Raw genomic sequence first — 12,156 nt, 5'->3', positions numbered from 1 at the left:
GCTGCTCCAGCCCCTCCGGACACCCCCTGGGAGCCGCGGTCAGTGCCAGCCTCAGGTCTCGGGAGGCCACTGGGCAAGACGCCCCCAGGGCCCCCTCCCCCGGAGAGCCCACCTCCTCGGCATTGGCACCGACTCCTCTCCCTCCTCGCCGGCTCCACTGCTTCCCTGCCCAGAAGGGAGCCGGTGGCCATCCGGAAGGGGCACCCGTGACTCCATCTGCATCCCGGAGTTGCCCTTGGCTGGACCAGGGAGAAGCGGGAGGCAGGGAAGGGTTCTGCAGTGGTGAGAAGAGAAACCGGTCCAGGGCCCAGACTGGCCAATTACGATGCCAGCCAGGCCAGGTTGCAGTCCAGCCCCTGTCAGAGAATCATCAGTCATAGAACAGCAGAGCTGGAAGGGGCCATGAAGGCCATCTAGTCCAACCTCCTGCTGTTGCAGGACACCAAGTCACACCATCCCACTCAGGGGGCTGCCCAGTTTCTTTCTGAATGTCTCCATTGTGGGAGAGCCCCCCACCTCTCCAGGCAGCTCCAAGACAGAGGAAGCTTTTCCTAATATCTAGCCTGAATCTGGGTTATCATAATTTGATTATTCCGTGTCCTACACTCTGGCATCAGCAAGATGAGACCTTGGCCTTCCTCTTTGTGACAGCCTTTGAGGGACTTCTAGAAGGATCTCATGGCCCCCCTCAGCCTCCTCTTCTCAAGGCTGAACATGCCCAGTTCTCTTTAGTCTCTCCCCACAGGGCAGTGTTTCCAAACCCTGGATCACTTTTGTTGCCCTCCTCTGGACCCTTTCTCATTTTCCTACATCTTCCTTAAATCTTGGTGCCCAGAACTGGACTCAGTCTTCCAGGTGAGGTCTGGCTAGGGAGGAGCGTAGAGGAACTGTTACTTCTCATGATTTGGAAGTCATACTTCTGTTACTGCATCCCAAGATAGCATTTGCCCTTTTGGCGGCTGCATCGCATTGTTGGCTCATGCTTAGCCTCTCGGTCACTCTGAGATCTTCTCTTCCAGTTCCGCTGAGCCACCTGTTCCCCACCTGTATCGATGCCTTTGGTTCCTTTTTCCTAGCGGAGGACTTGTCCCTCGTCCCTCTTGAATCTCCTCCTGTCGCTTTCAGCCCAGTGTCCAAGCTGATCAGGATCGCCCTGCATCTTCATTCCGTCTTCTAGGCTGTTTGCCATTCCGCCCCGTTTTGTATCGTCTGAATGGCACTGGGGAGCGAAAGGAGCCCCCCAGCAGTGTCCGTGGGGCTGCGGCGTTAGCCCCATCTTCTGGCTTGGCCCGTCTGCCCTCCACCCCGTCTCCTGGGCACGTTCCCAGTCCGATGAGCCCTGGAAAGGAGAGAGCAGAGGCTGCATTAGACAAATGGTCCTTTGCAGATATAACTAGGGGCGGACATCTCGCCCTCTGTGTGGTTCCGGGCTCTGGCTCGCCTGTCCTCTTATACTCCACTTTGAGAGGCCGTGGGGTCTGCCTTCCATCCCCGAAAGTGGGAAAGGGCTCCGACCTGCTCACTCATCTTGTGTCTTCCTCAGATGTACAGAGCTCGTGTGCTTCCTAACGTGCAGCCCATCTGGCATTCTGGGAAAGCGATGATCCATTGGCGCTCCACATCTTAAAAATAGCTGCTGCAGGCATTCCTGGGCCTCGCACTGTTTCCAGAAACTGTGAGGCGGGATTTGTTTTCCCGCTGGAGAACAAGCCGGTCTGCCGGGAAGCCTGTGCGGATGCCTCTCGCGGCTCCTGGGTCGCCTGGGCTGCGCCCGCCTGCCATGCACGAGGGAGAGCTGCTCGCTCGTCCGCGAGACTCGGGGTCCCCAGCCGAGACCCTCCGGGCACCCACCGCACCCCACTGCTTGGCTGTGGCACCTTGCACGTGTGTGCTGCGTCGTGGGCTCTGCCTGCAGGATGGCACCACGCTGCCAGCTCACGCCGTGGTGCGGCCACATCGGGAAAGCCGCCCACACCTCCGCTGCCCCTCCCCAGGCGGGCACCACTGCCGGGCGGATGCCCATCCTCTGGCAGGCTTTGGGGCCAGCACCGCGAAGGCTGGGATGCCACGGGCTCTCAAAGCAGGTGCTTCCCACAAAGCCTGCAGATGGCGCAGCAGTCCGGCTGTGGGTGCCGGGGATGATGGGCACTGCAGGCCGGGGGAAGCGGGTTTGCCTGATCCTCCTTGGAAGCTGAGGCACCCGGCATTTGCGAGGCCCTTTCTGTCTGCCTGGACCCACGTTGCTCCGAATTTCCTGCACCCCCACATCTCCCTCTCACAAGGGGAGGCCTTCACGCAGGGCGAACAGATGGATCCCTGTTGCCAAAGAAGCAGGTTCTTGCTTACAAGAAGTCCCTCTGCAATAAATTGGTTAATTTTCCTTTCACATGCTGCTAGATCCTGGCGATTGGGCGGGGGGGGGGGGGGGGTAGGAGGGATGTTATTCTATAAATAGTTTGTTGTCCTTATAGGGTATCTGTTTCATGGGGATTGTGAGTAATGGATATTTGTGTACCTGCCGTCTTCTTCCTATTAGCTTACTGGAACAAGTTCCTGGGGCAAGGACCCGAAGTGAAGATGACCGAGAGTCCAGACAGAGAAGCAAAGAACTTGTAAAAAGAAAAGCAAAGTAGATATTAATATATATATGGGGAAAGTTGCATTATTAAGTAAACTATCACAGCAGTTACAAGAAAAGAGGGTCCGCAGCCAGCTTTGTGAAAGCTCTTGTAAACCCCTCCACGGTGGCACAGCACCTCGCTCGCACGGCTCGCATTTTCCAAGGCCTTTCCAGCACAGCGAAAATGAACCGGCTCTCTTGGACCTGCTTCCTGCAAAGCGGAGGAGCCCAGCGGGACATCGGATCTTCTTTGGGGTCAGGCGGCCCCTGGTCTCTCATGCAGCCTGTCAGAACAACTCCAAAAGATGCTTATTTCACTCCTGCACCCACTGCTCTGGAGACAAGCAGAAACGGGAGGGGGATTCTGGAAAAAGCAGGCATTTCTGCGCTGGGTCGTTCCAGTCTCTGCCATGCGAGGGCTGGGCCACGATCCACCACTCACGGCCCCATTGGGTGGCTTCCCTCCATTTTGGTGGGGCTTCCCTGGGGGAACTGCCTCTTGCCCCTTTTCGACCTGGCCGAGGATGGAAAAGCCAGCCCTTCGCCGAACCAGCAGGTGCGGAGAAGTGTACAAGCAGACACGGCAAGCCTGCCAAGCCGCCACATTTCCACACAGGATGGACAGCCCTTCCCATGTGGAGCAGCGGAGGCCTCCCTCCGAGTTGCCCAGCCGGGCACCCTCTGGAGACGTCGGAGTCCAACTTCCACGGACCAGCTTCACGGACTGTGGAGGACAGTGGGCGGGGGAAGCGGGTAGCGTGCCCAGCAGCCCCTTCCCCAGTGGGGGGCCTCTGAGGATTCTGTGGGACAAGGGTTCCTCCACAGCCCCGATGGGCTTGGCGCTACACAAGTACGGAGGAGCGGGGAGGGAGCCCGGGTTTAGTGGCGGAAAGCATCTTGCGCATTGGGAAGTCTCCCGTTGGGTCTTTGGCATCTTTGGGAAGCAGATCTCCGTGCCAGCCGGGGCTGCTGGGAGGCTGATGCTTTCTCTCCCCGACAGGGTTCGACCAACGCTGGAGGGCTGCGCACAGTTTCCGTTGGGTCACCATCGAGCCAAGTTCTTGGTGAACCATGGACTGTTGTGTTGTCGGAACTCAGCCACACCGACAAGCCATGGCTTCTTAACCACAAGCAGCCCCTGAAGAGAACCCATGGTTACGGCCCGTCGGCTGCTCACCGGGGTTTGTTATCTTGGCTGGGTTCAGACAGCACAATCATCCACATTTCAACAACAGCCGAGGGCTCCATGACAATCCTGCGTGTGGAGTATCATTTCTCGGAACCATTCTTGTGAGTCAGCTTCATACGTTCACGAGTGCATCCCATAATCAGCTTGTGCATTCAGGTGGCACCCTTCCTGGAAATACCACCTGGAGGGAGCAAGTCGGAGTCCCTCCCTTTACACCAGGCCGGTCCTTTAAGAAGCAAGCTGGATCAGTCCATCAACGCAGAACAAGGACTTGTCTCGGTCCGTGGAAGGAGGACCAACTCAGACTTCAGTCGGATGCCTCACCCTGCGTTGCAGCGACTGCCAGAACAATTCCCTTTCCAAAGCTCGATCAGGTTTCAGATTCTCAGTCTTGTCACCGGAATATGACCTCCAAATTTGTAAAGTGGTTGGAATTCGGCTGTTGGGTTTTGCCAGAACGTTGACAAACCGTGCTTTTAAGAAGTGATGGCTTGTAGCTTTGTTTGTCTTTAATTTGAAATTTGAAAGTAGAACCTACATCGGCCAGAAAAGCCTTTCCTCACTTGGGACCTTCCCGCACTGGGGGGGGGCGGGTGCAAAAAGGCTTGGGGGTGTCACTTCGGGAGGAATTCCCCAGCACTGATTTCTGTCAAGCCAAGGAGGAGGAAGGGGCTCGGTTTCTGTTGCACGGTCACACAAGAGCCTATGCACACTCTCCCCTTCTCTCCATGCGCGGTTTAACCCATCACTTCACCAAAACATCCTCTGTTTTCATTGTGGCAGAAAAAGCCCATCGCTCACCGGGTTTTTCGCCAGAGACTGCATTTCTCTGCCTTTATATTCTATTAACCAGCCACTAATGTATACACCAGGGCGTTTGTTCCAGTTTGAAACAATTTTTAATAGCTGGTTTTTCTTGCTCAAAAAAGGCATGGAAATGGCTGGAAAACACAGGATAGGCTCTGGAGGACAAGAGCGCATGAACAGTCCCCAGGAACTTCCATGAGTCACGATACATGCCTCACGCAGAGGAGTCCTTAGAAACTGGGTGCATGAGATCCCGCTTCATTAGATATGGGCGAATGCCGCTTTCAGGTCCTCTCAAATTCTCCTTGTTTCTGTCTTAAGAATGGCTTGTCTTGAGCTTAAAAAAATTCTCCATTCATAAGTTTAGTTTATCCTGAGGTTTGATTTTCTTTTTCTTTTTTTAAGTCCGCTTGGAGATTCTTAAGCCATTTGTCCACATTCAGAAACATAGGAACAGAGCGAGTCAGAAGGGGCCTCCCGGGCCATCTAGTCTGACCCCAGCACCAGCCAGCTCCGCTCACGACATGCCCACCATGTGCATGTCCAACCTGGCCTTGAACACCTGCACCGATGGGGCCTCCACCACCTCCCGAGGAAGCCCAAAGACATGCATTTTTGCCCCAACGGCACATAGTTTTTCTGATATAAAGCATCTTTGAATGTTATTTTCATTATATGCCTTTTTGCACACATTTTTTGGACTGGGGAACTCCAGTGCAAAATGCAGGGGGTGAGTCCTGAAGAATAGTGGGGTTGGCTTGGGGAGTTTGCTTTAAAAATGGGAACAGAGCTGACTTCTCCCTGGTCCTCCTCCTGGTTGGCGCCTCTTGAATTCTCGCTCCTGCCGTCGTGGCAGTTAAACCCTGAGATAAGGAAGGCACTGTGATGTCCCATCGCGGCCCCTCGCTTGGAGGACGCCCACTTCCTCCGACGGCCAAGCGGGGCCGCCTTCGGTGCCTGCTTCGGGGGGTGCAGCGGATGGCCCGTATCTCGGTGCTGCCCGCCCCGTGCCCCAAAAGCTGCCTGCTTTGCCCTGTAAGGAGCCCCTCCTCCCGCCCAGGGCCGCCGCAGCCCACTCCTCTGTTTCCGGCGCTTGCTGGCATCACAGCCGCGGCCACATCCTTTGGTAAGCGGCGCCCGCACAGAACAGAACGATGCGACAGCTCGGACTGGAGTGCTGCTTGCGCATCGCCGTGCAAGGGACCTGTGACAGGCACTTGGGACGGCCAGCCCTTCCCATGCCTGGATCTGCAAAGAGCTCGCCCTCCCCTGTGCCTCAAAGGTGCGACTTCCCATGTCCGCAGGTTGCATGGACCCAGGAGGCCAAACTGCGCACTGCAGGCAGGTTTGGCGCATTATTACAGCATCTGTGTAACTCATATAGTTATCGACTGACCTATACTCACATGAGATAGGCATCTTTCAAAGGTCCGTCTTGCCTGTTGTCGCAGGAGGATGGGGCGGGTGCCAGCACAGTCTGCAATTCACAGCTGTGAGAAAGCAGCTTCGGGGTCTGAAAGACGGATGTATGTATTCATGCCTGTATAAACCGGGGGCATTTCTGGATGAATCTATTTATTTGGAGAGGCATATCTCTGTCAGATAGGTTGGATTAAACTGATTTCTAACACCAACGTTCATTCTCCGGCTCTTATTATTGAATCCCATGCTGGCAACACTTTTCTGCTCTGGAGCACTTCAGAGCACCTGTCCAGTCCTCCCTTACGTAACAACCCTGGCAGCTGAGTTAGGCTGGGAGGGAGAGACTGCCCGGGTTCAGACACCCAGTAGCCTGAAGGACCTCAGGACGGCTTACAAACGCCTCAGTGGCCTCACCCCAGCTCTTCATTTTATCCTTGCTTCAGTTATCGCCTTCCTGCCGAGTAACAGTGATTTTCCTTCTCTCACACGGGAGGGCAACAAAAATGATTGTTCGGAAACGCTGCCCTGTGAGGCGAGACGGGGGGAACTGGGCATGTTCAGCCTTGAGAAGAGGAGGCTGAGGGGCACATGGGATCCCTCTAGAAGTCCCTCCAAGGCTGCCACAAAGGGGGAGGTCAGGATCTCTCCTCACTGATCCCAGAGTGCAGGACTTGGAATAATCAGTTCAAGTTGGACAACCCACATTCAGGCCGGGCATCAGGAAGAGCTTCCTCCCTGCCAGAGCAACGGGGCAGTGGGACCAGCTGCCTGGAGAGGTGGGGGGCTCTCCCACACTAGAGACGCTAAAAAAGAAACTGGGCAGCCCCGAGTGGGATGGTGGGACCTGGTATCCTGCAACAGCAGGGAGTTGGACCGGATGGCCCTCCTGGCCCTTCCAACCCTATCTTCCAGGATCCTGTGAAGGTCCAGAGAGGGATGCAGGTTCTAGTCCCTGGGGGCCTTTGGGCCAGTCACTGCCACTCCGCCCAACCCACCTCACAGGGTTGTCGTTGTGAGGATAAGATTGAGAGGAGGAAGAGAATCATGTAAGCCACTAGCGTTCCTTGGAAGGAAAAGGGTGGGCTATAAATCTAATAAATAAATAAGCTGAAATCCATTAAGGGTGCAGCCCTGCAGAAGTTGTGACAGAAGGCAGACCTCCAACTCATCTGTCACCCTGTACCATTTATGGAGGGGGGGCATCCTTTAGGAACCCCAATATTTATTTCCCGTCAGTGCAATTCCTGTCCACTTATTAATATCCTCTACTTCCGTTCTTTAACCAATTATTAATCAATTTAAATATTTTTAATACCTAAGCATTTTTAACACTGTTTCCCCCCACTTTACCCAGAACAGAAGTTATCTAGCCTGTAATTTCTGGATTTCCCCTTTGCAAGAATAAATGTGACATTCGCTCCACGGCAGTGTGAAAAGACAAGCTGCACAACGTTTGTCCTGGGATCAGCAAGTCTGCATTTTTTGAATTTTAATAGCTCTTCGCTCTGGGTAATCCAGTTCCAATCAATTGATCGTGTTTGCTTGATCGATAACTCCTCGTTCATTGCCTTTATTTCACTCAGGTCCTATTCTCCCAAAACGGGTCTGGGTCGGCTCGACATCTTCTGCAGTGCAGACCACCCCGAGCAGGCCTGTCCCCTCCGCCCGCCATCTCGCCTTCTTCCCTGCGGACTCTGGGACCGCAGGCGCTCAGGCGGTGGAGCTGGAAGGGGCCACGAGGCCCGGCAAGTCCCTGGACGGCCGTCACAGAGCGGAGAGCAAGGGCACGGGGGCCCCGCTTCCGCCAGGGCCCCGCTGCCGCTCTCCTGAAAGTCCCACCGGCAAGCAGGCATGTGCTCGCAGGGGCCCGTCTTGTGCAGGGAGCGCCTCCTGGGGTGGCGACGGCTGCCCGCTCTTTTCCGGCCCCGGGAGCCCGTGCAAGCGAAGGGCCCAGCTAGCCAGCCCAGCTCCTGCACTGCAAACAGCCCACCCGCTCTGGCTGGTTCTCAGCCCCCTGAAGAGGACCAGGACCGGGAAGTGATTATGCGCGACGCTTGCAAGGAGGGGCTGTTTTCTTTCCGTGTGCCTTTCCTTTTGGAGAAAACAGGGTGGAGCAGCCGGGCCGGTTGCCTCTGGGCCTTGGGGTCCGCCGGCAGCGGTGCCGGTGCCGTTCAGCATGCGTGCTGCTCCTCCCCGATCGATGCCTTCCCTTTCACGCTTTCATGTTCTTGGCGGGGCAGGGAAAGGAACCCGCGGGGCAGAGGAAGCTGGCAGCCGGCGCGCCTCTTGGCTGCGCTCCGCAGGCTCCGCGGGGCAGAGTGCTCCCTTTCAGCGCGGCCTCTTCCAAGGTGTCACAGGGCGCTCTGCTGCACAAGCGCGGTGCGCACCTCGTGCCCCGGCCAGGCAGTGCTCGGGGCCCGTGCGGCCACCCTTTGCAGGCGCAGCTGCCTGCCCGAGCCCGACACAGCCTTTGCAGAGCCCGGCATGCCTTTACCGCCCAGCGGGAGAGGGAAGGAAGGCTGCCCTTCCACGCAGAGCTCCTCTCCTCCCCGCTGCAAACATGCCAGTCCCGGGCCTCCCGCCGGATGCCTCTGCCCAGCTCTGCTCACCCGGGGTGCCCCACCATGCGGCCGCTGCATCTCCGCGGGGTCGCTCCGCCCCATCCTTGCTGCAGGCCAGGGGTCTTTCCCAGCCCGACCTGGAGGGGGCAGGAGCTCCACCGGGGCAGGTGAGCGAAGTGGGGCTCGCCTTGTGCCTAGGACCGAGGAGGGACGTGAGTTGCGGCGGAGCTCTGCGCTTCGGCACACTCAAGTGCCGTTGGTGTGCGGAGGCCAGGTGGCTCCGACTGATCTGAACCAGGGATGGGCTCTGGCCGACAGGGCAGGAAGGAGACCTGGGCCCAGGCTCCACATTCCACCTTGGGCTTTCAAAAAACCATTCCTCGTCCATTGGGCACACGGGGAAGGAAATCTGCTCCGGGGTCGCTCCAGCTCTTCCCCATGCTGGGGGCTGGAAGAGCCATGGATCGTGAGATCCAGAGTCTCCTGGATCAACTCACCGCACCCGCCTCTCCGCCACTGGAGCGCTGCTGTTGGGGAGGAGAGCGGGGAAAGCTTTGCACAGGACCGGTGGGGAAGGGGAAGGGGGCCGAGACCAGCCCTCTGCCTCCGGGATCGGAGTACCCCTTCTGGTCTCCAAGGGACTCCAGCCCTGGGGAAACCTGCCCCCGAGGCCGTGGGGCCCCCCTGGCTTGGTGGGCACGCTCCCGGGCAGCTCTGACACTGCAGAGAGAGTCTGCACAGCTTTCACATGACCTACTTTGCTACCAAAACAATCCGCGCCAGTAGACGCTGCCGGCTTTGCCAAGGAGACAGCGGCTTTTCTGGGAAGGGATCTGGGAGGCACCCGAACCTTTGGATCAGCTTCCAATTCCACAGTCATAATTCATTCTCCCTCTGATCTTTCTGGGCCACGGTGCAGTGCGAGCAGGACTCATCAGCGCCGATCTCCGATCGATCTGTTGGCACCTGCAGCCGGATCGCAGGTGTTGGCTGCAGAGCTGGCGTGGCCGCAGGGCCTCGCTGGCTGTTAGGTAAGCGCAGGCAGTGAGTCCCAGGCCAGGATCGTGAGCTCACGTCGCAGTGGGGCTGCAGGTCCTCCGCTCGGCTCCCGCTCGTGGCTGGGCGTCTGGGCAAGCCCCCAAGCGCTGGCTCCGGCCCTGGGCATAGCTCTCCTCTGGAAAGCCCTTCTCACCCCAGGCTCCCCGGCGGAGGCGGCAGGGCAGGGCAGGGCAGCAGCTGCAGCAGCGTGTTGTCCCAAGGGACCCCCGAGGAGGGAAGGGGTCAGCTGCCCAGAGCCCCAGACGCTGCGCAGTGGGGGGGGGTCAGTATGGGGAGGGGTGGCCAGGTGACGGCTGCGGCCACCTTGGCATTCCAGCGCCTCCTTACGGCTGAGGCCTGGCGCTGGGAGGGCTGCCTGCCCTGGCACGTTGCCCCTTTCCTAGGAGGACCAAGCTCCAGCCGTGCCACGGCCCACCCCTGTGGGTCAAAGCCGAGCTCACGGGGGGCAGAGCCCAGAGCAAAGCGCAGGCCAGCCCGGGGTGCTGGAGAGCCATGCTGCCCCCCTCGGAGAGGGCCCGGTGCACACCTCCGGGGCGCCATGCCTCTGGGGCCTTGGCGGGTGGACTGGGAGAAATGCCGCAGCAGAGGGCAGCTCCCGGGCAGCCTCCCAGTCCAGCGTTTGGGTGCGTGTGCGTGCGTTTGCTCCCGCTCTGCTTCTGTGGCAACAAGGAAGCCACTCCAAGCACTGGGGGAAAGTTGGGGTGAACCGGGGGAAGAAGGAACTGGCAAGCCACCCCTGGGGCAAGTGTGCCAACTATTGCTGGCCCCAGGGGCTGATGGCTCCGCTCATTTCGTATCAAGAATGGCACCTCTCCAAAAAGTTGCCATTTAGCCTCAAGATGCATTTCTTCTCTTAGAGTTATACTCTGGCTTTTCCCGTCAAGGATCCCAACGCAGCCAGCTCAGTCCTCGTCCTCGCCATTTTATCCTTGCAACGGGACGTCCTTATCCCCCCGCGGTAGGTCAGGCTGAGCATCAGGGTCCAGCCCCAAAGCCACCCGGTGAGCGTCATGGCCCAGCTGGGATTAGAGCCTGGATCTCCCTGGCCCTGAGCTGACACTCTTGCCAGTACACCGGAAAAGCGGCTTGCCCGGGTTGTCTGAGGAACGTCTGCCTGATTGATGGCTGTCGAAAAGAGGCTGTTGCTCCGGGGTTGGTTCGTGGGGTGCAGTCGCAGAGCGCAGGTTCTGGAACGCAGGCAACCCCGCATTCCAGTCCTGGCATTTATTCAGTTACTGTATTTGCATGCAGCCTCATAGCCCAGGGCTCTCTGGGTGGCTCACAAAAACCAGAAACAACAACGTAACTGTAATAAAGTAAAACAAGGACAAAAAGGTGTGTAACAGAAGGTTAGCATGAACAACAACAACAACAACAATAAAACCAGCAGCAAAGGCAAATGAGACCATCATTTTGAAAATAAGAACTAAATAAGAAAGTTCTTACTTAGCGGTTAAAGCAGAGTAACAAGGGTGCCGGTCACACCTCTTTAGGAAGAGAGTTCCAAAGATGAGGTGCCACAACCGAGAAGGCCCTTCTCCTCGCCAGTTCCCCCCTCAGCGAAGAAGGGCCTCCACTGAGGATCCGAGGGGTCTGGCAGGGATATACGGAGACAGGAGCTCCTTCGAGACCCCGGTCCCACGCCATTTGGCCTGGGCAGCAACAGGCAGCCAGTGTGGCTGGCGGAGGACCGGCGTGATGGACGGTCCTTGTTAAGAACCAGGCGGCTCTGCTTTGGATTAACCTGGGCCGTCTTCCAGGCAGCCCCACGCAGAGTGCATTACAGCAGTCCAGACTGAGGTTCGGCTCTTTGGCCACCCTCCAATCACTGCCGCACCAAGACGCCAGTCCGGAGTAGTCACTGCCTCACCTGGGCTGGATGCAAACAAAGGCAGAGCTACAAGTCACCAGCATCCTGGGGACACTTCTGCCCAGTCCTCCGGAGGACCCCTGCCAGTGGTTTCACGTGGGCGCTAGACAGCACGGGGGACAGAGCCACGTGGGGCTCACAGCACAAGTCCCAGGGCCCAGGGTGACAGTCCCCAGCTCCACCCGCTGGAGACGGTCAGCCAGGTAGGGGAGGAGCCACCGCAAGGCAGTGCCCGCAACTCCCAGTCCAGCCAGCCTCTCTGAAAGGACCCCACGGTCGGCGGCACTGAAAGCTGCTCAGAGGTCCAGGAGAATCAACAGGAGGAATGGATCTGACCATGTCAAGGGGGCCGAGGGCAATCCCTCTACTTTCAGACCACCGCCTTCCTGCCCCATAGAGAAAACCCTGCATATGTCAGGCCAGTCCCGTGGGTGCCATGGCAGCGGTGAAGTCCTGCGCGCCCCGGACAAGGCAGCGCTGATGTGGAGGCTGAGGTCCCCCGGGACCACCATCCTGGGGGTCCCCAGCACCAAGACAGCTCAGGCAGGGACAAGGACGCTCAAGACCTGCACCCAAACGGACAGGGAGCCTCGCGAGGGGGAGAGTGACGCCCCTTCTCCCTGGCCCG

The 12,156-nt window shown here is 58.0% G+C and overlaps 1 protein-coding gene across 1 annotated transcript in view; it reads left to right on the top strand.

Annotated features, from left to right (window-relative positions):
• CHRDL2 (chordin like 2) overlaps window positions 1–6,250 on the top strand; it is a 35,863-nt gene extending 29,613 nt beyond the window's left edge. Inside the window, exon 14 of the mRNA XM_044418611.1 lies at window positions 2,537–6,250. Coding sequence (XP_044274546.1) covers window positions 2,537–2,616 — 80 coding nt within the window. The 3' untranslated portion in view covers window positions 2,617–6,250. The remainder of the gene's footprint in view (window positions 1–2,536) is intronic.
• Window positions 6,251–12,156: the final 5,906 nt, after the last annotated feature.

This window comes from Varanus komodoensis, unplaced genomic scaffold, assembly GCF_004798865.1.
Source record: "Varanus komodoensis strain SLA01 unplaced genomic scaffold, ASM479886v1 scaffold91, whole genome shotgun sequence".
Taxonomy (NCBI): domain Eukaryota; kingdom Metazoa; phylum Chordata; class Lepidosauria; order Squamata; family Varanidae; genus Varanus; species Varanus komodoensis.
This window is presented reverse-complemented; position numbering and strand designations above follow the sequence as displayed.